The sequence below is a fragment of the Heterodontus francisci genome, chromosome 6 (assembly GCF_036365525.1).
Source record: "Heterodontus francisci isolate sHetFra1 chromosome 6, sHetFra1.hap1, whole genome shotgun sequence".
Lineage (NCBI taxonomy): Eukaryota > Metazoa > Chordata > Chondrichthyes > Heterodontiformes > Heterodontidae > Heterodontus > Heterodontus francisci.
The window spans coordinates 120,112,188-120,139,198 of record NC_090376.1 but is presented as its reverse complement, the minus strand read 5'-3'; the positions used below and the strand labels follow the sequence as shown (position 1 = coordinate 120,139,198).

The 27,011-nt window shown below is 45.5% G+C and overlaps 1 protein-coding gene and 1 long non-coding RNA gene across 3 annotated transcripts in view; one reads left to right on the top strand and one right to left on the bottom strand.

Moving 5' to 3' along the window:
• Positions 1–27,011, bottom strand: part of pdzk1 (PDZ domain containing 1) — a 32,805-nt gene continuing 5,794 nt past the window's right edge. Inside the window, exons 2-10 of one of the 2 annotated variants that reach the window (XM_068034199.1) lie at positions 26,419–26,489; positions 20,549–20,777; positions 19,514–19,745; positions 16,682–16,818; positions 13,752–13,947; positions 10,376–10,572; positions 4,029–4,229; positions 2,411–2,740; positions 1–366 (exon numbers count right to left, since the gene is read on the bottom strand). In XM_068034199.1, coding sequence (XP_067890300.1) covers positions 307–366; positions 2,411–2,740; positions 4,029–4,229; positions 10,376–10,572; positions 13,752–13,947; positions 16,682–16,818; positions 19,514–19,745; positions 20,549–20,758 — 1,563 coding nt within the window. In that variant the 5' untranslated portion in view covers positions 20,759–20,777; positions 26,419–26,489 and the 3' untranslated portion in view covers positions 1–306. The remainder of the gene's footprint in view (positions 367–2,410; positions 2,741–4,028; positions 4,230–10,375; positions 10,573–13,751; positions 13,948–16,681; positions 16,819–19,513; positions 19,746–20,548; positions 20,778–26,418; positions 26,490–27,011) is intronic. The other variant, XM_068034197.1, reaches the window with a different exon arrangement.
• LOC137371509 (uncharacterized) overlaps positions 16,733–27,011 on the top strand; it is a 42,794-nt gene continuing 32,515 nt past the window's right edge. The window contains exon 1 of the long non-coding RNA XR_010975238.1: positions 16,733–16,838. This is a non-coding gene — a long non-coding RNA (uncharacterized lncRNA). The remainder of the gene's footprint in view (positions 16,839–27,011) is intronic.

Here is a 27,011-nt window from a genome sequence, read left to right as displayed (position 1 = left end):
CTACAGACTTTGGTTCATGAGAATCCATTTCAAATGGCTTCATTCTAAGGGATTTTTCAAAGAGCCAGCACAGGCACAATGGGCCAAATGGCCCCCTCTGGTGCTATAAGATTCTATGATTTAATTTTAAAGATAATGAATAATCATTAAGCATCATTACTTTGAAACATTTATATGTTGTAAATTTGCTTAAATGAGGAACACAGTTTGATTAGCAAAAAATGAATCCAAGCTATAAACCACTGAAGGTCATCCCAGTTGTGAAAAGCAGCTGAGAGGTGATTATGTTGCTCCTCTAAGATCTGTTTACAATTGTGTATCATCATCTGTATCCTCTTCAGCTGATGATGAGGAGGATGACTTGGCCTAAAAAAATAAAAATAAGGACTTTAAATATCCAATCTTGCACTAAGTCCCAGTTTCCACGACACCTTGTTGCTCGCTGACCTGGATTGGAATCCACTCCAGCAACACCACAAATTCTTGTCCTCATGTTAGACTCGCTCCATGGCCTTTGCCCCTCACCATCTCTAACCTCTTCCAGCTCTACAACCATCCAAGAGGGTGAAAGGAAAAGAAGGATATGCTGGTAGGGTGAGATGCAGAAGAGTGGGAGGAGGTTTGTGTGGAACATAAATACGAATTAGGAGAAGGAGTAGGCTACTTGGCCCTTCAAGCCTGCTGTGCCAGTAAATAAGTTTACGGCTGAACTGATTACTCCACAGCAGCCATAGACTTGATGGGCTGAAAGGCCTGTTTCTGTGCTGTACATTCTATGTAATAAAGAAGTTTTAGTTTTATTCTCAGCTTTGGAAGGGTTTTTTTTAATATATATATATATATAATTGACATTTTTTCGTCAACAAGGAACAGGAGTTGCTATGTTTCAGTGTAATATTCAGAAAGGAGCTTTAAACAATAATGACCATGGCGACTACAGACCATCCTATGGGGTTGGTTGGGGTGGAAATTCAACAGTGCTGCGGTTGTTTTCAGGCAAGAACACTGGAGAGAACTCCTTTGCTCTTCCTTAAAGTAGAGCCATGGGATCTTTTATGTGCACCTGAGTGGGCACATGACCCTCATTTTAACATCTCAGCCAAAAATGGCACCTCTGACACTGCAGCACTTCCTCAGTACTGACCCTCCAACAGTGCAGCACTCCCTCAGTACTGACCCTCCGATAGTGCAGCGCTTCCTCAGTCCTGACCCTCTGACAGTGCAATGCTTTCTCAGTACTGACCCTCCGACAGTGCAGCACTCCCTCAGTACTGACCCTCCGACAGTGCAACACTCCCTCAGAACTGACCCTCCGACAGTGCAGCACCCCTTCAGCACTGCCTCTCCGACACTGCAGCGCTCCCTCAGTACTGAACCTCCAACAGTGCAGCACTCCCTCAGTACCGACCCCCCACAGTGCAGCACTCCCTCAGTACTGCCCCTCCGACACTGCAGCGCTCCCTCAGTACTGCCCCTCTGACACTGCAGCGCTCCCTCAGTACTGCCCCTCTGACACTGCAGCGTTCCCTCAGTACTGACCCTCCAACGGTGCAGTGCTTTCTCAGTACTGACCCTCCGATAGTGCAGTGCTCCCTCAGTACTGACCCTCCGATAGTGCAACACTCCCTCAGTACTGACCCTCCGACAGTGGAGCACTCCCTCAGTACTGACTCTGATAGTGCAGCGCTTCCTCAGTCCTGACCCTCTGACAGTGCAATGCTTTCTCAGTACTGACCCTCCGACAGTGCAGCACTCCCTCAGTACTGACCCTCCAACAGTGAAGCATTCCCTCACAATGCACTGGAGTGTCTGCCTGGATTATGTGCCCAAGTCTCTGGAGTGAGACTGGAGTCCTAAACTTCACTAACAAACCCAATAGGTAATTCAGGAAAAACCTCTACCCAGAGTGGTGGGAATGTGAAACTCACTATGACGTAGCATATATGCCTCTAAAGGGAAGCTCGAAAACACGAGGGAGAAAGGAATAGAAGGATATGTTGATAGGGTGAGATGAAGAGGCCGTGGGAGGAGACTCATGTGGAGCATAAACACCGGCATAGACTGTTAGGGGGATTGCCTGTTTCTGTGCTGAAATTACTATGGAATTCCATGTAAATCTATTTTCCTCCAATCTACCCTCCAGCACATCCCCAATTCCCTTCACATTGGCGGCCGTGCCTTCAGCTGTCGAGGGTTTAAGCTCTGGAATTCCCTCTCTACCTTTCTCTCCTCTTTTAAGACTCCTTAAAACTCACCTCTGTGATCAAGCTTTTGGTCATCTGACCTAATATCTCCTTCTAGCTCGGTGTCAATTTGTGTCTGATTAAGCTCCTGTCAAGCAGCTTGGGAGGATTTTCTATGTTAACGGCACTATATAAATGTGGATTGTTGCTGTTGTCGAGTGATTTACCTGCTCTCTCCTTTCCTGGGTAGGACTGTCAGCTACTGGTTCCTGGGTTGCTGGCTCCTCGGGTATGCTTTCCTCTTCGATTTTCTCAGGAGAAATAACTGGCTCAGGTGTTGGCACTGGGATCACAGTCGGAGAGGTTGGGGTGTTGGTTGCTTTGAAATGACCATACCCTTCCTTTCCAATCACCAGCATGCTCAGCTTATCCCCACTGCACTTGATTTTTTCCACCAATTCTTCATGTGTATCGGCCTCCACATTGACGCCATTCACTTCGATCAGTATGTCATTCACCTCCAGGCCAGCCTCTTCAGCTATGCTTCCTTCAACAACCTAGTGGAAAGAGAGATTGGGAGACATTTCTTTATGTAGCAAATTGTCCTGATCTGGAATGCACTGCCTGAAAGGGCAGTGGAAGAAGATTCCATGATAACTTTCAAGTGGGAAATGGATATAAAGTAGAAAAGGAAATTTTTACACAGCCATGGGGAAAGAGTGGGGGAGTGGGACTAATTAGATAGCTCTTTCAAAGAGCTGGCACAGCCACGACAGGCCGATTGACCTTCTGTGCTGTAAGATTCTGTGTCAGGCCTTAAGTGCAAACAAACTGACTCATCCCCATATATTTAGGATCTTGGCATGTGTGTATCAATTTTTTGAGGGCTGTTTGTTTTAGCAAGTCCTTGTAACTTAAACTTGCCAAATCATTATTATACTGATATTGACTCAGATTGAAGGAACTCACAGTTAATTATTGACTGAAGGGTTACAGGAATGACCTTCCCCATGGAAACCATAATTGATCCCAATTGCTCCAAACATGTTTTCTCACTGCCACTTCTCTCTGCAGAAAACCATTGCCCACCCTGCATGTGCCTAAACATTGCAGTTCAGCAGTAAGTCATTGGCCGCCAAACACTTTGGAATGCTTGGTAATATGAAGGAAGCTTTACAAATCTGTGATCTTCAGTCAGCGCCAGTTCCTCCACTATCAACATCTTGTGGGTGATCACTGACTAGAAGCTTAACTGGACCAGCCTTAGCAATAACGTGGCTATAAGGGCAAGGCAAAGGTTTTTCTTTAATTCACACATGGGCATCGCTGGCAAAAACAGCATTTATTGCCCATCCCCAGTTACTCTTGGGAAGATGGTGGTGAGCTGCTTTCTTGACTACAGTTGAGTGACTTGCTAGGACATTTCAGAGGGCAGTTAAGATTCAACCACATTGTTGTGGGACTGAAGTCAAATATAGGCCAGACTGGCTAAGGACGGCTGATTTCCTTCCCTAAAGGACATTAGTGAACCAAATTGATCTTTATGACAATCCGGTTGTTTCGTTGTTTTCATTACAGATACTAGCTTTTTATTCCAGATTTATTCTCTGGAATACTAGTCCAGCAATGTAACCACGACCATACCCCTGTTGTTGGGTTAGGTATTCTGCTCTCCTCCTGACTCCTCAACAGTAATTTTCAAAAGGGAATTGGATGAACATTTAAAAAAGACTAATTGGATATTTCTCACAAAAGAGCTGGCACAGGCACAATGGGCCAAATGGCCTCCTCCATGTACCATAAGATTCTAAATTCCTACTTTGACCCCACACAAAATGTTTGTACCTGTTTAATAAACTGCCCTTGCACACCCTTGATTCCGTTGAGAGTGAAACCGTATCCTTCTGAACGTTTCGTGAGGTGGCACAGTTTGGGACTGTGCTTAGGACTGTCCCTCGATTTCTGGCTCTCTTGGGACTCCTCAATTTCCACTGACTGATGTGATCCATAAACTTCTTCCCAGTAGCAGATGGGAGAAATGCCAGCCTGTGATTGGATATTAAGAAGGTGACGTAAATTTGCACGTTAATTTAACCTGCATTTTCCACAGCCACAATAAAATAGTTTGATGATTCATTTTGGGGAGGTCACAGGTTCATCTTCCAGGTTATGGGGAACTAAAGTAATCTCAGCATCGGTAAACATGGGCAGAAGGAAGAACAATTCGTCTGCAGCCCCCAAGTCCGCCTCCACTGGCAATGGGCAATCCAAATAATCATGAGTAATGACAATTATTCTCAATAATCTCAGCACATAGAAAATATGCCCTGGGGGTAATTGTAAGGCCCTGTGTGTCACTGACTCTGGGAGTATTTGTACTGTCGGGTGTGTGACTGACTCTGGGGTATTTGTACTGTCCGGTGTGTGACTGACCCTGGGGGTAATTGTACTGCCCTGTGTGTCACTCACTCTGGGGGTATTTGTACTGTCCGGTGTGTGACTGACCCTGGGGGTATTTGTACTGTCCGGTGTATGACTGACCCTGGGGGTATTTGTACTGTCCGGTGTGTGACTGACCCTGGGGGTAATTGTACTGTCCGGTGTGTTACTGACCCTGGGGGTAATTGTACTGTCCGGTGTGTTAGTGACCCTGGGGGTAAATGTACTTCCCGGTGTGTGACTGACCCTGGGGGTAAATGTACTGCCCGGTGTGTGACTGACCCTGGGGGTAAATGTACTGCCCGGTGTGTCACTGACCCTGGGGGTATTTGTACTGCCCGGTGTGTGACTGACCCTGGGCGTCATTGTACTGTCCGGTGTGTGACTGACCCTGGGGGTATTTGTACTGTCCGGTGTGTGACTGACCCTGGGCGTAATTGTACTATCCGGTGTGTGACTGACCCTGGGGGTATTTGTACTGTCCGGTGTGTGACTGACCCTGGGCATAATTGTACTGTCCGGTATGTGACTGACCCTGGGGGTATTTGTACTGCCCGGCGTGTGACTGACCCTGGGGGTATTTGTACTGTCCGGTGTGTGACTGACCCTGGAGGTAATTGTACTGCCCTGTGTGTCACTCACTCTGGGGGTATTTGTACTGCCCGGTGTGTGACTGACCCTGGGGGTATTTGTACTGTCCGGTGTGTGACTGACCCTGGAGGTAATTGTACTGCCCTGTGTGTCACTCACTCTGGGGGTATTTGTACTGTCCGGTGTGTGACTGACCCTGGGGGTATTTGTACTGTCCGGTGTATGACTGACCCTGGGGGTATTTGTACTGTCCGGTGTGTGACTGACCCTGGGGGTAATTGTACTGTCCGGTGTGTTACTGACCCTGGGGGTAATTGTACTGTCCGGTGTGTTACTGACCCTGGGGGTAAATGTACTTCCCGGTGTGTGACTGACCCTGGGGGTAAATGTACTGCCCGGTGTGTGACTGACCCTGGGGGTAAATGTACTGCCCGGTGTGTCACTGACCCTGGGGGTATTTGTACTGCCCGGTGTGTGACTGACCCTGGGCGTCATTGTACTGTCCGGTGTGTGACTGACCCTGGGGGTATTTGTACTGTCCGGTGTGTGACTGACCCTGGGCGTCATTGTACTGTCCGGTGTGTGACTGACCCTGGGGGTATTTGTACTGTCCGGTGTGTGACTGACCCTGGGCATAATTGTACTGTCCGGTGTGTGACTGACCCTGGGGGTATTTGTACTGCCCGGTGTGTGACTGACCCTGGGGGTATTTGTACTGCCCGGTGTGTGATTGACCCTGGGCGTAATTGTACTGTCCGGTGTGTGACTGACCCTGGAGGTAATTGTACTGCCCGGTGTGTGATTGACCCTGGGCGTAATTGTACTGTCCGGTGTGTGACTGACCCTGGGGGTATTTGTACTGCCCGGTGTGTGACTGACCCTGGGCGTCATTGTACTGTCCGGTGTGTGACTGACCCTGGGGGTATTTGTACTGTCCGGTGTGTGACTGACCCTGGGCGTCATTGTACTGTCCGGTGTGTGACTGACCCTGGGGGTATTTGTACTGTCCGGTGTGTGACTGACCCTGGGCATAATTGTACTGTCCGGTGTGTGACTGACCCTGGGGGTATTTGTACTGCCCGGTGTGTGATTGACCCTGGGCGTAATTGTACTGTCCGGTGTGTGACTGACCCTGGAGGTAATTGTACTGCCCGGTGTGTGATTGACCCTGGGCGTAATTGTACTGTCCGGTGTGTGACTCACCCTGGGGGTATTTGTACTGCCCTGTGTGTTACTGACCCTGGAAGTAATTGTACTGTCCGGTGTGTTACTGACCCTGGAAGTAATTGTACTGCCCGGTGTGTGACTGACCCTGGGGGTATTTGTACTGCCCGGTGTGTAACTGACCCTGGGGGTATTTGTACTGCCCTGTGTGTTACTGACCCTGGAAGTAATTGTACTGTCCGGTGTGTTACTGACCCTGGAAGTAATTGTACTGTCCGGTGTGTTACTGACCCTGGAAGTATTTGTACTGTCCGGTGTGTGACTGACCCTGGGGGTAATTGTACTGTCCGGTGTGTTACTGATCCTGGGGGTAATTGTACTGTCCGGTGTGTTACTGACCCTGGGGGTATTTGTACTGTCCGGTGTGTGACTGACCCTGGGGGTAATTGTACTGTCCGGTGTGTTACTGACCCTGGAAGTAATTGTACTGTCCGGTGTGTTACTGACCCTGGAAGTAATTGTACTGCCCGGTGTGTGACTGACCCTGGGGGTAATTGTACTGTCCGGTGTGTTACTGACCCTGGAAGTAATTGTACTGTCCGGTGTGTTACTGACCCTGGAAGTAATTGTACTGTCCGGTGTGTGACTGACCCTGGGGGTAATTGTACTGTCCGGTGTGTTACTGACCCTGGAAGTAATTGTACTGTCCGGTGTGTTACTGACCCTGGAAGTAATTGTACTGCCCGGTGTGTGACTGACCCTGGGGGTAATTGTACTGTCCGGTGTGTTACTGACCCTGGGGGTATTTGTACTGTCCGGTGTGTTACTGACCCTGGGGGTATTTGTACTGTCCGGTGTGTGACTGACCCTGGGGGTATTTGTACTGCCCTGTGTGTCACTGACCCTGGGGGTATTTGTACTGTCCGGTGTGTGACTGACTCTGGGGGTATTTGTACTGTCCGGTGTGTTACTGACCCTGGAAGTAATTGTACTGCCCGGTGTGTGACTGACCCTGGGGGTAATTGTACTGTCCGGTGTGTTACTGATCCTGGGGGTAATTGTACTGACCCGGTGTGTCACTGACCCTGGGGGTAATTGTACTGCCAGGTGTGTGACTGACCCTGGGGGTATTTCTACTGCCCTGTGTGTCACTGACCCTGGGGGTATTTGTACTGTCCGGTGTGTGACTGACCCTGGGGGTATTTGTACTGTCCGGTGTGTGACTGACCCTGGGGGTAATTGTACTGCCCTGTGTGTCACTGATCCTGGGGGTATTTGTACTGTCCGGTGTGTGACTGACCCTGGGGGTATTTGTACTGTCCGGTGTGTCACTGACCCTGGGGGTATTTGTACTGTCCGGTGTGTGACTGACCCTGGGGGTATTTGTACTGTCCGGTGTGTGACTGACCCTGGGGGTAATTGTACTGCCCGGTGTGTGACTGACCCTGGGGGTAATTGTACTGTCCGGTGTGTTACTGACCCTGGGGGTATTTGTACTGTCCGGTGTGTGACTGACCCTGGGGGTATTTGTACTGTCCGGTGTGTGACTGACCCTGGGGGTAATTGTACTGTCCGGTGTGTTACTGATCCTGGGGGTAATTGTACTGACCCGGTGTGTCACTGACCCTGGGGGTATTTGTACTGTCCGGTGTGTTACTGACCCTGGGGGTATTTCTACTGCCCTGTGTGTCACTGACTCTGGGGGTATTTGTACTGCCCTGTGTGTTACTGATCCTGGGGGTAATTGTACTGCCCCGGTGTGTTACTGACCCTGGGGGTATTTCTACTGCCCTGTGTGTCACTGATCCTTGGGGTATTTCTACTGCCCGTTGTGTCACTGACCCTGGGGGTAATTGTACTGCCCGGTGTGTGACTGACCCTGGGGGTAATTGTACTGCCCGGTGTGTGACTGACCCTGGGGGTAATTGTACTGTCCGGTGTGTTACTGACCCTGGGGGTATTTGTACTGCCCAGTGTGTCACTGATCCTGGGGGTAATTGTACTGCCCTGTGTGTCACTGACCCTGGGGGTATTTGTACTGCCCGGTGTGTGACTGACCCTGTGGGTATTTGTACTACCCAGTGTGTCACTGATCCTGGGGGTATTTGTACTGCCCGGTGTGTGACTGACCCCAGGGGTATTTTTACTGCCCTGTGTGTGACTGACCCTGGGGGTAATTGTACTGCCAGGTGTGTGACTGACCCTGGGGGTATTTCTACTGCCCTGTGTGTCACTGACCCTGGGGGTATTTGTACTGCCCGGTGTGTGACTGACCCCAGGGGTATTTTTACTGCCCTGTGTGTGACTGATCCTGGGGGTAAATGTACTGCCCGTTGTGTCACTGACCCTGAGGGTAATTGTACTGTCCAGTGTGGTACTGACCCTGAGGGTAATTGTACTGTCCAGTGTGGTACTGACCCTGAGGGTAATTGTACTGTCCCGGTGTGTCACTGATCCTGGGGGTATTTCTACTGCCCTGTGTGTCACTGATCCTGGGGGTATTTGTACTGCCCTGTGTGTTACTGACCCTGGGGGTAATTGTACTGCCCGGTGTGTGACTGATCCTGGGGGTATTTGTACTGCCCGGTGTGTGACTGATCCTGGGGGTATTTGTACTGCCCTGTGTGTTACTGACCCTGGGGGTAATTGTACTGCCCGGTGTGTGACTGATCCTGGGGGTATTTGTACTGCCCTGTGTGTTACTGACCCTGGGGGTAAATGTACTGCCCGTTGTGTCACTGACCCTGGAGGTAATTGTACTGCCCCGGTGTGTGACTGATCCTGGGGGTAAATGTACTGCCCGTTGTGTCACTGACCCTGAGGGTAATTGTACTGTCCAGTGTGGTACTGACCCTGGCGGGTAGCTGTAGGTTTTTTTTGGATGACTGAGTCTTACCGAATGCACTGGGAAGGGCCCTGGCTGTTCATGTGTATCTTGCCTGCATGCTTGTTTTGTCTTCCGGGAAAGTGTATTCCAGTCGGCTATGTGACTGTGGACAATATTAGAACTGAGCTCATGGGAACATAGGAACAGAAGAAGGCCATTGAACCCCTCGAGCCTGTTCCGCCATTCAATGAGATTGTGGTTGATCTAACACCATATCCCTGTCTTTACCCCATATTTCTTCAACCTTTGGATAACAAAAACTGATCAATCTCAGTTTTAAATTAACAATTGATGGAGCATCAGTTGCTGTTTGTGGAAGACAGTTCCAAACTTCTACCAACATTTGTGTGTAAAAGTGTTTCCTAATTTCATTTCTGAAAGGCCTGGCTCTAATTTTTTGACTATACCCCCTAGTCTGAGACTCCCCATCTACTCTACTTGTTCCCCTTAATATCTGAAAAACTTCGAACAAATTCCCCATTAACCTTCTAAATTCTAGGGAATACAACCTTAGTTGGTGTAAATTTTCTTCGTAGGTTAACTGGTGAAGTCCGGGTTTCATTTTGGTAAATCTACGCTGCATTCCCTCCAAAGCCAATATATTCTTCCTAAGATGTGGTGTCAAGAACTGCTCACAATACCTCAGGTGTGGTCAAACCAGGGCTTTGTATAGTTGAAGCATAACTTCTACTCCTTTGTGGAAGTCATGCTCGATCTCTTCTTCCCATGGTGCACATGCACACTTACATTCCAGGACAAGTCACTGTTGGCAGTCAGGATCAGGAACTCTACCTAACTTGGGGATTGTGAGTGCATTCGTAGCATCTCAACTACTGGTGAATCAACAGAGCTGTGGCATGAACTCTCTGTTCACACTCTCCCAGGAAAGGACCTTAAAATTATGTCATGGTGCATCATAATAAAACCAAATGTGATTGAAATCCCCACAATTCTGGATTGAAAATTTAATATGGTACTGATTTAACAGAAATATTCAATCTGGATTAACAGTAAAGTAACGTAATTCTGGATTCCACTCCCAGTGCAACTGAGGTGAGTGACAAATGATTTACTCATTTGCATTTGGTTCCATGTTGATCCAGTCACCCACCTGTTTATATAGCTCATTCGTTGGTCTGTCGACAACAAGGAATGTGGTCTTGTTCCCGCTCTTCTTTATTTTATCAACTAACGATTCATGATCTAGATGGTCTACAACATTCCCATTCACAGCAATCAGAAGATCACCATCAAGTAGCCCGGATTTTTCTGCTGGACTGTTTGGGTCAATATCCCTGATGTAGTGACCTAGATGTTTACAAAGGAATGAAATTAGTGAATCAATTGGGTTTTTAAGCAATCCAACAGCTTCATGGTCACTTTTACAATGGTGCAGTCTTCAGGCTTGAAGATGCAGAGTTGGGAGTTAAACCCAGGGGTAACAGGGAGGGACTTTGTGGAGACAGATTAGATGGAGGTAGAACTTTCTGAACTTGATCTCAGGCATTTACTGTAACCATTACTGCATCTCTGATTATTCTTCATTTCACACACACCAGCCAACCTTGTTCCTTTTTGAACAAGATTCCCAACTTATTATCAAATTGTGGCACCCATTGGGCACTTTTGGAGAACAGGTGGAGATGGCTCAAAGGTGACTTTGCATTCCGCAGAGAAAGAAGACCCTAGTCTTTTGAGTTTGGTTTGAGTTCAAATGCAGATCACTGAAGTTAAAGCAATCGTGTTCTGTCTCCCCGTGCATACTAATTGAAATGTCCACTGAAGCTTAACTGTCACACGTGCTGTTCAACTCTGCACCAATCAGTGAAAGCAACCTCTTTATCCGCTGGCCACAGATTCGCAATTATAAGAGCATAGAAAATAGCAACAGGAATAGACCATTCGGCCCATCGAGCCTGCTCTGCCATTCAATAAGATTGTTAAACTTCAGAAAGCCTAACTTTACTCAGTTTCACATTTATTGTGCAGAGTAAACGGATTACAAGCATGTAGCTCCTCACTTGAAACCCTCCACAAGTCTCAGTGAGTGTCTGCTTATAAGTGCTCAAGTAAGACCCCAATTAATACCCTTCACCTGCATATAAACAAACAATTTCTACACAATTAACAGATTAACAAAGATCATGGCTGAGCCTCAACACTTTCCCATCCACTCCCCATATCCCTTGATTCCCAGAGAGTCCAAAAATCTGTTGATCTCAGCCTTGAATATATGCGACTGAGCACCCACAGCCCTCTGGGGTAGAGAATTAGTGAAGAAATTCTTCCTCATCTCAGTCTTAAATGATCAACCCTTTATCCTGAGACCATACCCTCTAGTTCTAGACTCCAGCTAAGGGAAATTACCTCTCAGCATCTAGCTTGTCAACCCCTCAGAATCTTATAATTTTCAATGAGATCACCTCTCATCCTTCTGGGGGCGGCGCAGTGGTTAGCACTGCAGCCTCACAGCTCCAGCGACCCGGGTTCAATTCTGGGTACTGCCTGTGTGGAGTTTGCAAGTTCTCCCTGTGTCTGCGTGGGTTTTCTCCGGGTGCTCCGGTTTCCTCCCACAAGCCAAAAGACTTGCAGGTTGGTAGGTAAATTGGCCATTATAAATTGCCGCTAGTATAGGTAGGTGGTAGGGAAATATAGGGACAGGTGGGGATGTTTGGTAGGAATATGGGATTAGTGTAGGATTAGTATAAATGGGTGGTTGATGGTCGGCACAGACTCGGTGGGCCGAAGGGCCTGTTTCAGTGCTGTATCTCTAAAGCTAAAACTAAAAACTCCAGAGAGTATTAGCTGTCTACATCCCTTTGCAGCCTTTGCGTTCTCCTCACAGCTTACTGTCTCACTCAGCTTCGTATCATCAGTAAACTTGGATACATTTCTCTCAGTACCTTCTTCTAAGTCGTTAATATTGGTTGTAAATAGCTGAGGCCCCGGCACCCTGCCAACCTGAAAATGACCCGTTTATTCCTACTCTCTGCTTTCTGTCCTTTAACCAGTGCTTGAACCATACTCATATGTTACCCTCAACCATGAGCCCTTATAGAGTCATAAGAGTCATTTTACAGAACAGAAGGCAGCCATTCGGCCCATCGAGTCCATGCCAGCTCTCTATGGAGCAATGCAGTCAGTCCCACTCCCCCGCTCAATCCCCGTAGCCCTGCAAGTTTATTTCCTTCAAGTGCCCATCCAATTTCATTTTGAAATCATGGAATGTTTCCACTTCCACCACCCTCGTGGGCAACAAGTTCCAGGTCATTACCACTCGCTGTATAAAAAACTTCTTCCTCACATTCCCCCTTTCCCAAAACCTTCAATCTTTGTCCCTTAGTCCTTGTACCATCAGTTAATGCACACAGTTTTTCCTTGTCTAACGTATCTAAGCCTGTCATAATATTGTACATCTCTATCAAATCTCCTTTACTCCAGGGAGAACAACTCCAGCTTTTCCAACCTAACCTTGTAACTAAAATCCCCCATCCCTGGAACCATTCTAGTAAATCTGCTCTCCACCCTCTCAAGGATCCTCACATCCTTCCAAACATGCGGTGACCATCTTGTGCAATAACCTTTTTATATAAGCTTGTATATTTAACAAGCACAAGAATCTCTTTGCCAAGACTAACAATAACAACTGACATTTATATAGTGCCTTTAACCTAATAAAATGTTCCAAGGCTCTTCACAGGAGTGATTATCAAACAAAATTTGACACTGAGACACACAAGGAAATATTTGGGCAGGTGACCTAAAGCTTCATCAAACAGGTAAGTCTTTACGAGCATGTTAAAGGATGAGAGAGAGGTGGAGAGTTTTAGCGAGGGCACTTGAGATCTTAGGGCCCAGGCAGCTGAAAGCACAGCCACCAATGGGACAACAAAAGAAATTGGGAATACAAGAATTTGGATGAAGGCAGATATTTCGGAGGGTTGTAGGGCTGGAGGAGATAGAGGGGTGAGGCCATGGAGGGATTTTCACATGAGGGTGAGAATTTTTAAAATCAAGGTGATGCAGGAACGGGAGCCAATGTAGGTCAGCAAGCAAAGGAGTGATAGGTGAACAGGACTTGGTATGAGTTAGGATATGGGCAGCAGAGTTTTGGATGAGCTTTAAGGAGGGTAGAAGTTGGGGGGCTGGTCAGGAAAACATTGGAATAGTCGAGTCTGAAGGGAACAATGGCATTAATCATTAATATAATGCACAGCGTATGATCAACTTTTTGATGCACTCTCCAGTTGATTGAGAGAGGGTTTGTGCTGGGAGTGCAAATATTAACCCATTAACCCAACCAGGAGCAAGAATAGGAGTGGGGGTTCCGGTTGATTTTAGTCTTCCCTCTATCAGGCAGGTTTCATTAAGGTTGAGAGTCACGCCCATGATTTCTTGATGCACACTCCCACTGGGAGAATGCTTTGCGCCAGGGGCACACACACAGAAAATCAAACCCTTACAAATAACACTACAGTTTACAATACCCTGTCTTCCTTGTTCCACTCTTAAAGAGAAACCGTAGCCTTGAGGCCCTTTGGTTAGCTGCGCTATGCGTGGTTTGTGAGGCAGTCCTTTCACACTCGCCATTGATGCCACAACCTTAATCATTTTGCTTTTGAAGTGTTTATCCGAGGCCTCGTCAACCAGCAGTAGCATAATATTGTTCCCCGATCCTTTCATCTGAAAAATATTCAACAGTTAAAAAACAGAAATCTTATATCGTGAAAGAAACTTTAAGCAGTAGCAATATTACAAAGGGGATATGCTGTGCTCAAACCAGTGAATTTATTTGGAAAGGCAACCACTGGTATTACTTCAGAAAATCTGGCAGCCAATTTGTGCACAGCAAGATCCCACGAATAGCAAATGCGATAAATGACCAGTAAATCTGTTTTATTAAAGTCGGTTAAGGGGCGGAATGATGGCCAAGGCATTAGGAGAGCTCCCTACTCTGTTTTAAGTAGCGGCAATAGATCTTTTACATCCATGGTACAGTTGAACAGGGTCTTACAATCGGAATTACAATGGGGTCACAGTCCTGAGGGCCCTGAGCCAGCAGGTTCAGGGAAGGAAGATGAGTGGTTGTTCTCCCTGGGGGCTGGCCACAGGAATCGGAAATGGCCTTTTTGCATTCCAGTTCCAGTAAACAGAATGAACCTTTTCTCCAAATATTCTCAGCATCAGACTCACGCCGGGGGGGGGGGGGGGGTGGGGAAGGCTTCCTCCAATGATCTAATTGTAGTGAGATCGCAAACTGCTCCTTGTGAATACGTTTACAACACTGCTACTCACAGCAATCTGAGAAACCTTACCATTTTGGTAAAAAAAAGATTGGCAGCATCAGGAGCTGTCTACATCTTGTACAAACATTTCATGCCTCACGAGCAGACCATTTTATAAAGAATGGGGGATTAGGTTCCCTAAAGTAGCTGGAGCCTTCTCTCTCCACCTTCTCTCCGCGTTATGTTGGGTGCCAGCAGTAACAGAGAACCTACCAGAGATCATTAGAGACTTCCACGTGAGCTTAGTCTGGTAGCACTCACACCTGCAGTCCTACTGGTGAGATCACATTGACAGGGTGAAAAATAAGTTCATGGCTAATATAAACATAATTAAAGAACCAGAGGGAGATGAGAAGAATTTATTTTACGCAGTGAGTTGTTGTGATCTGGAATGTTATGCCTGAAAGGGCGGTGGAAGCAGATTCAATAGTAACTTTCAAAAGGGAATTGGAGAAATACTTGAAAAGAAGGAAAATTTTCTGGGCTATGGGGAAAGAGCAGGGAGGGTGGGTCTAATTGGATAGATCTTTCAAAGAGCTAGCACAGGCACGATGGGCCAAATGGCCTCCTTTTGTGCTGTATCCGTCGATAGAGAGAAATCACATGTTTGATAGAATATTGATACCAGGTGTTATCTGTTTATTACATACTAGAGGTCACCTTGAAAATCATTGTGATGATTCCATGATTGTCCATTTGACGTGAAACCATCGAATCAGGAAAATTACCCCTCAGATACTGGCTGTGTACCAGGATTGGGATAATCCACCTTGGCAAACAAACATGATCAGTTACACAGCCAGAAGTGTTTTCCTACCCCATTACTGTCCCAGCAAGCTGCATTTATATAGCACCTTTATAACATAGTAAGGCATTACAAAACATTAAAATCTTGGTCAAAGTGGTAGGATTTAAGGAGCGACTTAAAGCAGGAGAGAGAGGCAGAGAGGTTTAGGAAGGGAATTACAGAGATCATGACCCAGGCAACTGAAGGCGCGGAGAAGGAAATTGGAGGTGGACAATAGGCTAGAATTGGAGGAGCACAGAGATATCAGACAGTTTTAGCGCTGGGGGTGATTACAGAGATAGGGAGGAGCAAGGCCATGGAAAGATTTGAACACAAGGATGCAGATCTTAAATTCGAGGCATTGCCAGACTAGGAACCGAAGTAAGTCAATGAGCACAGGATGATAGACAAATGGGACTTGGTGTGAGTTAGTGTACGCAGCAGCAGAGAAACAACAGCAGCTCCCAAAGCAAACATTGCCATGGCTAAAGTGCCTGATCAAATATTACTTTGCTCTCCAGAACTACCTGAATTAATCGAACCATTTTGGAATCTTTGCAAACTTTTCATTATGTAGCATTACAACCCTGCAAGATCTCTGCGTTCCTCCAGGTCTGGAGTCTTGAGCATCCCCGATTTTAATCGCACCATCATTGGTGGCCGTGCCTTCAGCTGCCTGGGCCCTGAGCTCTGGAATTCCCTCCATAAACCTCTCCACTTCCCTCTCCTCCTTTAAGATGTTCTTTAAAACCACCTCTTTTATCAGCTTTTGGGAGATACCTAATATCTCCTTATGTGTCTCGGTGTTTGATAATCACTCCTGGGACATTTTTATACATTAAAGGTGCTACATAAATACAAATTGTTGTTATAAAGGAGTTTCATTACACACTCGGCGAGTGAGTCAAGGCATTACATTGAGTACCTTAAATAAAAACAAGAAATCTTGGAAACACTCAGCAGGTCTGGCAGCATCTGTGGAGAGAGAAGCAGAGTTAACGTTTCAGGTCAGTGACCCTTCTTCAGAACTGGCAAATAAGGCAAACAATATGTTAATGGTGTGTTGAAAGACAAAGCATTAGCCTTTGCTCCATGACCTTCTGGTCAGCTATTCTGTGACCTTGTCCTATCTGTCCTTGTTATCTCTGGCCCGACCTCCACTTTACTTGCTTATAACGTTTCACATTTCTAATATTTGCCAGTTCTGATGAAGGGTCACTGACCTGAAACATTAACTCTGATCCTCTCTCCACAGATGCTGCCAGACCTGCTGAGTATTTCCAGCATTTCTTGTTTTTATTTCAGATTTCCAGCATCCGCAGTATTTTGCTTTTATTACGAGTACCTTAGTCACTATTTGCTGATGAGTGAGATTTTCAACATTTTCCCCATTCAGTTCAACTATCCGATCCTTGGATTGCACTCCAGCATTGCAGGCAGCACCGGACGGAATGATTTCGGTCATGAACAAACCAGGAACTCCTGCAAAAAGGAAGGTTTGAGTAAGTTCTAATGTCAGCAAATTCCCTGCTGAGATGGACAGATGGTGCAGAGTAGGAGATGCCAAGCGTGCTCCCTAAACGGGTTGTTAAAGCTCATTTCTCAGCATGCGGCTCACACATTTTAAAAAAATTAACCCTATAAAATAATACAATTACCACTTTTTGAACCATTTATCTTTAAATTGAACAACCGCTTACCTCCCCCAACCAGTAACAATTTGCATTCATGTCAATTTTAATATTGCTGGTTACAGCATCTTAAGTATCAATTTATTTAGCCAGAAACAGCTGTGTTTATGCATTAATTCTTAAAGTGCACTGATTACAATAACAGACAGAAGTTATTAACACTTCATTGAGATCCAATTACCTTTTGTATACTTAAACCCTATAAAGTGGTGAGGGGTTATAGTTTGGACCAAGCACAGACTGTAGTTTAAAGAAGATGAGTTGTGTTGCTTGCAATATTATTTTGTTTATTTAATGGTGATTCACAATATGCTTGTAGATTGCTATCACAGCACATCATTGTTACACTGCCCTTCACGCATATCAGGCAAATCGTGCACGCACAGACTCTCCGCTATAAACAGTGAGGTTTGAACTTTCCACCATCTACAAGGCACAAGTCAGGAGTGTGATGGAATACTCTCCACTTGCCTGGATGGGTGCAGCTCCAACAACACTTAAGAAGCTCGACACCATCCAGGACAAAGCAGCCCGCTTAATCGGCATCCCATACATCACCTTAAACATTCACTCAACCGCCACTGACGCACAGTGGCAGCAGTGTGTACCATCTACAAAATGCACTGCAGCAACGCACCAAGGCTCCTTAGACAGCACCTTCCAAACCCGCGACCGCTACCAACTAGAAGGACAAGGGCAGCAGGCACATGGGAACACCACCACCTGCAAGTTCCCCTCCAAGTCACGCACCATCCTGACATGGAACTATATCGTCGTTCTTTCACTGTCGCTGGGTCAAAATCCTGGAACTCCCTTCCTAACAGCACTGTGGGTGCACCTACCCCAGATGGACTGCAGCGGTTCAAGAAGGCTGCTCACCACCACCTTCTCAAGGGCAATTAGGGATGGACAATAAATGCTGGCCTGGCCTGAGTAAGTATAATGAAGGTTCTAATGTGCACAGGTTTTTCCAGCACACCCTTTCTTTTCGAGTTTCAGATAATTTATAAACTGTAGGCATTACAGAAATTCAATAAGTGAAATGTTTTCTTAACATAATGAGCTTTCTTTTTGTGGTAGAAGTGTTGCAGACTTTTCATTACAATCTAACATTGTCCCTTATACATGTGCTGTGGATGAAATAGGAGCTGGAGTGGGCCAAATGACCCTTTAAGCCTGCTCCACCATTCAGTAAGATCATGGCTAATCTACATCAACCGCACTTTCCCATCCTATCCCCATATCCCTTAATCCCCATAGTGCCCAGAAATCTATCAATCTCAGTCCTGAATATACTCATCAAATGTAGCTCTCTGGGGTAGAGAACTTCAAAAGTTCACAAACCTCTGAGTGAAGAAATTTCTCCTCATGTTAGTCCTACTTGCCCGACCCCGTATCCTGAGATTATGACTCCTTTAGCTGAATTTTATTCTCACGGCAGGGGTCCCAATGATGGGCCAGAAAGCCAGGAGCGACCCCACCTTAGCCGTTTGCAGGATCCACAGCCGCATTTTATCGAGATCAAGTAACTAATTGGTTTCTGCCAGGCCTGCCGTTCCTTTAAAGCCCCCAGGAGCTACCAGCCAATCAACATCACCGGGAGCACTGACCACTGCTGGGACTGCACCTGGAAGAAATGATGCATGGCAGGACGCCACCCTCCTGATCAGGTAGGTTTGGCCTGTGGGCACTGGGGCCAGTCAGGCAAGCCATGGCGAGAGTGGGGGTAGTGTTGGTGAGAACAGGCATTGCCGTTACCATGGGGAGGAGGGGGGAGGGGGGGAGTGATGGCCATTGCTGCCAGGAGGGCCCTCTGTGGACCAAAGAGTGCCCGAATAGGAGGGCACCCTCCACCTCCCCTCAACTGCCGAGCCCACAAGGGGGCCACCAGGGTGGCAGGAAGAGGCCCTTAATTGGCCACCTAAGTGGCTCAATTGACTTCTGGCCAGGAGGACCGTCCTTCACCTTCCCCACCACTGGCAAAATGGTATGGCAATGGGAAGACAACAGACACTCCACCCCTGCCCTCCCTCGCCATTTTATGGGTCTCTCCCACCTCCCATCTCCCAGACTGTCCCAGTGGGCTGGTAAGATACAGCTCTTAGTCTAGACTCTCCAACCCAGTGAAACAGCCTCTTAGCATCTACCCTGCCAAGCCCTCCTTTCAGTGAGGTTGCCTCTCATTCATCTAAACCCCAGCGAATACTGGCCCATTCTACTCAATCTCTCCTCATAGGACTGCCCTCACATCCCAGGAATCAGAATCTTTTCTGCACCCTCTCTAAGGCAAGCATATGCTTCCTTAGGTAAGGAGACCAAAACCATACACAGTAATCCAGGTGTGGTCTCACCAAAGCCCTATTCAAATGCAGCAAGACTTGCTTACTGTTACGCTCCAACCTCCTTGTAATAAAGGCTAACATACCATTTGCCTTCCTAATTGCACTAGATCAGTTGGTATACACCAAGTTATTTTAAAGCTTTACCTTCGATAGACTTCAGTGAAAATCCAAAGCTCGAATCTTGTTTCACCAGGTAGCACAGTTTTGGTCGTGACTTTTCTCCACTGACTCCGTTCATCACAGGCTGGACAGGGGTGGGATTAGGACTGTTTAGGTGAGATAGATTAATGCCTTGCTTCTTGGCCTGTATGTAAGAGGCATCATCCAGTACCAGAAGGGTGACAGAATTCTCAGAGTTTTTAATCAGCTCTACCACCTGAAAAGAGAGAGTGACAGTAAGGAATGTGGAGGTGTTGGGTTTCCCTACAAGACCATGAACATAGAACCATAGAAAAGTTATGGCAGTGGAAACAGCTTCCCCTTATTTAACACCCTTAACAAGAACATAAGAAATAGGAGCAGGAGTAGGCCATTTGGCCCCTTAAGCCTGCTTCACCACTCAATAAGATCATGGCTACTGCACCCACCCCCCCCCACCTCCTGAAAATCCTGTCCAATGTCTTTAAGTAGTCGGCATACAGAAAAATAAACAATATCTCCCCTGTTCAGTTTTCTGGGGGTAGAAACGTAACTTTTGTTGTTCCTTTTTGAATCCATCTCTCTCTCGAGAACTTGTTAAGAAAAGTTTAGGGTCTTTCTGGTCGTCACAAACAGAACTGTCAGTGCCAATTAATTATGACATGACAAGTGTTATTGCGAACAAGAGCCCCAGAAAGGATGTATTTCCTTCAAGACAACTGATGCCAACTGTTTTCATTCTGCCTCCATTGTTTCACTTCTTATCTCAAATCTGCCTTGGCTAACTGTTTCACATTGTTGCCATGAAAATAGATGAATTCTATAGTTTCAGCAAACGCCTAAACCACAATACCAGGTGAATAGCAACTTAACACATAAAACCCCACAGCATCCTGGGAATTAACAACTTTTTACCATTTTGTTAAGTGAAAAAACACTTTCATTTTATGAGATTAAACCAAATCTTAATCCCACATATATGTATAAACACAACTAGGGTATCTTACAATCATCTGTCAGACCCAGTATATGGGCCCATACCTGTTGGTGTTCCTCACTATCCACAAAATCCGTGTTGACCCTGAGGACTCGATCACCATCTTTCATTCCGACTTTGTCAGCTGGACCTCCATTCACCACACAACGAATCAAGTGCCCCTCTATATCCTTCTCTATCCTTAGGAAGAAGCCATATGACTCGCCTTCCTTCTTGGATAGTTTGCAAACCCGAGGCTGAGCAACAGCTGCCATCCCTTGGTGTTTCAAAGACCTAAAATGATAAAATATGTATCTATAACTGGTCAAATAAGAACTGGCTGGTTTCTGGTCTAAAGCTGCTTCCGTTTGTATCTATGGGGTAGAGTTTGTTTGCACTGATCTCTGTGATGTCCTTGGGACTTGAGTGAGGGTTAGCCGAGTTTAGTGTAGGATATGAAGCAAAGACAGAGACAAAAACTGCAGGAGCTGAACACAAAGGCCTCTCTTTTATTTTGTCTTAGTTTCACTTTCACTTTTGCTAGCATGTATGTTCTACAGCAGCTTCTAGAGTACACGATGGTTCACAAACCACTGACCACCTCCAGGCGCGTATCCATTGTCTCTCGAGATAAGGAGGCCCAAAAGAAAGAAAGAAAGAACAACACTACATCCCTCCCCTTCTTAGTAAATGAGAGACAGCATGTTTCAATAGTTTGTTTCTAAAACTGTAAACAATAAACTCAAACATAAATAGTTCACTTTGTAACAGTCACTTATGTATGGTGGGTGTTTTCTCACACAATTAGGATATTGTCTGACATCAGATGTGGTCTCATTTGATTCATGTTCTTCGTCTGAGATGTCGATGTTGGAATCGGAGTCAATGCTTGTGAGTGGTATTTTCAGTGCTTTGAAGAATGACGCGTTTCTTGTGATGATTTGTGAACTGCGCTCAGCAGTGATAATTAATCCTTTTGTGTTGGTCACAACAAACGGTTGGATGTCATGAGGGGTTGTTTGCTTTCCAAATGACCAGCACATTTCACAAGTACTTTACCTCTTGGCTTTAATGGTGGAGCTCTAAATTTCATGTTTCTCTCTGCATGTACCTTCATTCGATCCTTCTGTTCTCGATCGCGTTCATGTACATGGTGATCATTAGCTCTGCAGGGTAGCTGAGGTAGACGTGTGCGCATAGGATGTGCAAAGATAAGTGTAGGTGGAGGCTTTCCAGTAGTTGAGTGAGGTATCTCTCTGTAATTACGAAGGAAGTGATGTAGCTCTTGCTTTCATGATTTGTTCTCAGCTGTAGTTGTACATATAATTTTTTTCAAGATTTGCATAAATCTCTCGACTTCACCATTAGCTCATGGCCAATGGGGTGTGATTTTCCTGTGAGTGAACCCTAGGTAGTTTGCGAATTTACTGAACTCATCGCTGTTGAATGGGGGTCCATTGTCACTTCTCACCATTTGAGGGATTCCAAACAAGGCAAAGATCTGGTCATGTTTTGGGATGACTACTTTCATTGAAGTTGACATAACTAATTCCACAATTGGGAATCTGCTGTAGTCATCAGTGACAACAAGCAGGTGTTCACCTGTGGGCAAATCTGTGAAATCAATGCTGATTTCAATTGATGGTCCTGGAGGTAGTTCGGACATCTTGAGAAGATAATGAAGATATGACATTGTGGTCGCTTTACATAGCAAACACTGATTGATTTAATGCTCTAGCATCAAGGCAGCATTTGACCGAGTATGGCATCAAGGAGCCTCAGCAATGGGAATCAGGGGGAAACCTCTATCCACTGCTTGGAGTCATACCTAGCGCAAAGGAAGATGATTGTGGTTGTTGGAGGTCAATCATCTGAGCTCCAGGACATCACTGTAGGAGTTCCTCAGGGTAGTGTCCTAGGCCCAACCATCTTCAGCTGCTTCATCAATGACCATCCTTCAATCATAAGGTCAGAAGTGGGGATGTTCGCTGATGATTGCACAATGTTCAGCACCACTCGCAACTCCTCAGATACTGAAGCACTCTGTGTAGAAATGCAGCAAGATCTGGACAATATCCAGGCTTGGGCTGATAAGTGGCAAGTAACATTCATGCCACACAAGTGCCAGGCAATGACCATCTCCAAAAAGAGAGAATCTAACCATCTCCCCTTGATATTCAATGACATTACCATCGCTGAATCCTCCACGATCAACATCCTACGGGCTGCCATTGACCAGAAACTGAACTGGAGTAGCTATATAAATACCATGGCTACAAGAGCAGGTCAGAGGCTAGGAATCCTGAGGCGAGTAACTCACCTCCTGACTCCTCAAAGCCTGTCCACCATCTACAAGGCACAAGTCAGGAGTGTGATGGAATACTCTCCACTTGCCTGGATGAGTGCAGCTCCAACAATGCTCAAGAAGCTCAACACCATCCAGGACAAAGCAGCCCACTTGATTGGCACACCATCCACAAACATTCACTCCCTCCACCACCGACGCACAGTGGCAGCAGTGTGTACCATCTACAAGGTGCACTACAGCAATGCACCAAGGCTCCTTAGATAGCACCTCCAAACCCTCGACCTCCACCAACTAGAAGGACAAGGGCAGCAAATGCATGCATACACCACCACCTGCAAGTTCCCCTCCAAGTCACGCACCATCCTGACTTGGAACTATATCACCGTTCCTTCACTGTCGCTGGGTCAAAATCCTGGAACTCCCTTCCTAACAGCACTGTGGGTGTACCTACCTCCCATAGACTGCAGCGGTACAAGAAGGCAGCTCACCACCACCTTCTCAAGGGCAATTAGGGATGGGCAATAAATGCTGGCCTGGCCAGTGACACCCACATCCCATGAATGAATAATTAAAAAAAACTGCACCTAAGCCAACTGGGCTTGTATCCATGACTAGCCTGGATAGTTTTCTCTGGGTTGAAATAAGCATTTGTACAACTTGCTGACAAACGTCATTTGATCTGGTGTACCCCCTGTTTGTGTGATTTAGTCCATTCCCAATTCATGGTCTCTTTTGTCAGATCGCATAGGGAGACAGATAGCGTAGTGAGGTCCGGAATGAAGCAACAACAGTACATGACAAGTCCTAGCAGACTCCGGACTTCTTGCACATTTGTAGGATCTGCAATGTTTGCAATGGCTTCAACTTTCTGTGGATCTGGTGATATTCCTTTATCATTGAGTACATGACCGAAGAATTCAATTCTGCTTTCATTGAACAAACACTTGTCAGTGTTCAAGGTGAGGTTACATTCTCTGAGACCTTGTAGGCATGCATGTAGAAGTGTCTTGAGTTCCTTTTCGGGTGCGGTCATAGATGAGAATGTTATCATTGGTGTTCAGCGTGCCGTGAAATCCTTGAAGAGCGGATTGAATCACGTGTTGGAATATCTCAGCCACTGAATTGAATCCAAAGTTGAGCCTTTTGTATCAGAAAAGTCCGAAGTGAGTAGAGAGTACAGTAAGATATCTCAATTCTTCTGCAAGCTCGATTTGTTGGTAGCCTCCATTGAGGTCAAGTTTAGCAAAGTATTTAGCACCATTCACGTTCTCTATAATATCAGCGATTGTTGGTGTCAAGTGTCTTTCTCGTTGTATGGCTTGGTTTGGTGATCGCATATCAATGCAGATTCTAATCTGGTTCTCACTCTTGGGTTTCTTGTATGGGTGAGACCCAAGGGGAAGGCTCATCCCCAACTTTCTCAATAATGTCAAGATCAAGTTGGTGTTGAAGTTCCTTCTCTGTCTGTTTCCTGATATGAAATGGTATTCATCACCGTTGACTGGGGGCACATTAGGGTCAACATGCAGCTTGCACACAACAGCTTTCAGCTTGCCCATACCAGTGAAATGATCAGCATATAGTTTGAAAATGTTTTTGCTATGCGTAGGAATTGCGCATGTGACTGCAATCATGCCGATCTGTTGCTTTGTGGAAACTGATAAGTGTGCCATATTCTCCACATATGACATAGAATAGAGCATTTGTTCTAGTGCCTTCGAGTGAGACTGGTGTTTGTCACTGTTTGTCGAGCGGTTTGTCACTGTTGTAAGAAAAGTTTTCGTATTCCCTGGTTAACAGAGTATGGGGCAATCCTGAAGTTTGTTGAATGTTTTGTCTCCCAGGATATTGACAGATACACCTGTCTCTATGAGAGCATCTACATCTGAGCCAGCCAATGGTCACTGTCACGTAAGGCTATTTGCTGTGTCTAAGACAGAGGACAAAAGTACATTCAGGATCATCCGCCTTTACGGTAGCTACATGCACCTTTTTGCTGTGGTATGCATACGTGACACTTTTCTGTTGGTATTGGTCTTAGTAATTGATTTTTGCTGATAAGCCACAAACATGAGCAAAGTGGTTGGGTTTTCCACAAGCTTTACACCATTTACCAGTAGCAGGACACTCTGTCCAATGTGGAAAAGCCCCGCCACAGTGGAAGCATTCTTTGGATAAGTCACAGCTCTGTTTGTGAAATGGCTGTTGTTGCTTTGCAAGTAGTTTCCTGGCACATGAGCGATGAATAGTGTTCACAGGAGTTGAAATTGGAGTCTGGTAGTTGCTGTTAGCCTCAACTTCAGTAGCTATGGACTCACAGCGATAGTGATCTTGCTAACTCCAGCAATTCTGACAGCTTTCTGTCTTTCTCGAGTGCTTTTCAGCGTAGTTGACTGGAAAGAAAGCTTTCGACTATTTGTGCTTTGATTTCCTTTTCAATATCACTGAAGTCACATCTGGTTGCTAGTTGCCTCAATCATGTGCAATATTGGTCAATTGTCTCATTTGCTTCTTGCGTAGCGTGTCAGAAGACAATGGGTTTGTATATGGTGTTTTTCTTGGATGTGAAGTAGGTCGTTAGTGCATTTTTTGCCAAGTTGTCATTTTGCTCAGGTGTAAGTGTCTCAAAGATATCTTCTAATTCTTCACCTCCGTAGTGTGTCGTCTGTGATTGTGAAACCTGCTATTGTGCCTTTGAAATGTCACAGCCACTTTTACCAACATGGGGATACAGATAATGGTTCTGAATGTACATCAAAATGTGGTAGTTGGGAATAGACGGTGTCATACTAATGAGCAACGCTGTGATAAAGGATTTGGGATTGCGTTCCTTTCAGAGGAAACTTCTCTGCAATGATCCGAGATTATATATATTTTTTTTGATTTGATGGTTATTTTGGAGAGATCAGTATGTGAATATATACTGTAAAAGCTTCCTGTGTGTCACTCGAACAGTCTCCAAGTTAAAATGCTGTCTGTGAAAGTCGACAAAAACCTTCCAAAATTGCCACACCTGAAAGCAATGTTTCCCTTTTTATTTCATCCTTTTTCTGTTTACCATGTCACCATTGTGATATCCTCGGGACTAGAATGAGATTTAGCCAAGTTTATTATTGGATATGAGGCAAAGACAGAGAGACAAAGACTGCAGCAGCTGAACACAAAGGCTTCTCTTTTATACGGTCTTAGTTTCACTTTCACTTTTGCTAGCATATGTGTTCTACAGCAGCCTCTAGAGTACACAATGCACAATACAATTGCAATTTCAAAACATTACAATGCTACAATTTCTTCAGTGGAAATAACTCAGAATTGGCCAAACCAGTACAAAAGATTGGCAAACTTTTAAATGCAAGATATTTATCCACTGCAACTGGAGTACCCCCAGATCAAATTATTCACCATGATGAGTTTCTGTTAATTGTGTCCATTTGTGGGTTTTCAATGAGGATCTTCAAATTAAGCATTTTATTTTAGATGCAAAGGTACAAATAGGCACCTATTAAAAGCTTTTAAATATTTTTTTAAAAACTTAATTTCCTGAGAAATTTACACTAATGAAACTAGTAAATCATTCCGTATTGTTTTATAAAGTCATTTTTAGATATTTTAAATCAGGTTACTCACGAGAAGTGGACTTATTTTTGGTGATGAATCCACTTTCAGCTGTCTTAATAAAACTGCACCAGGTTACTGCTCTAAATATATCAAGGAATATTTTTAAAAACAAAAATTTATAAAGAATTATATTCTAAAGTGCTGCCCAATTGCACTGGTTCATGGAAGATCATACATTTATGATTTTGAAAATGAGTTTGAGCAGAAATTTGAGCAAAATAATTCAGTTTGGAAAACTAGTGCAATTTTGAGCGTGTTTGCTTTCGGATTTCCAATGCTCTTAAAACAGAAACTCAACCCCTATGTACAGAACAGATAGGGAGGACCCATTGGTGTAAATGCAATACAAAAGACATTATAATTGCATTTTCAATCATATCACTTTGAGTCAATTTTAACTCAACTTGCACATCAGAAAATTGATGCGTTCCAGTGCAACACTGTCTTTACACCCCTTCCGATTTTAATCTTTGTTGAAATCAAGATTGGGCATTGTGTAAAACCAGCATTCCACACGATTCCGTAGAATCCCACAGGATTTTCACTCTGACGAGAGTTCATCAATTTAAAACATTAACTCTGTTTCCCTCTCCACAGATGCT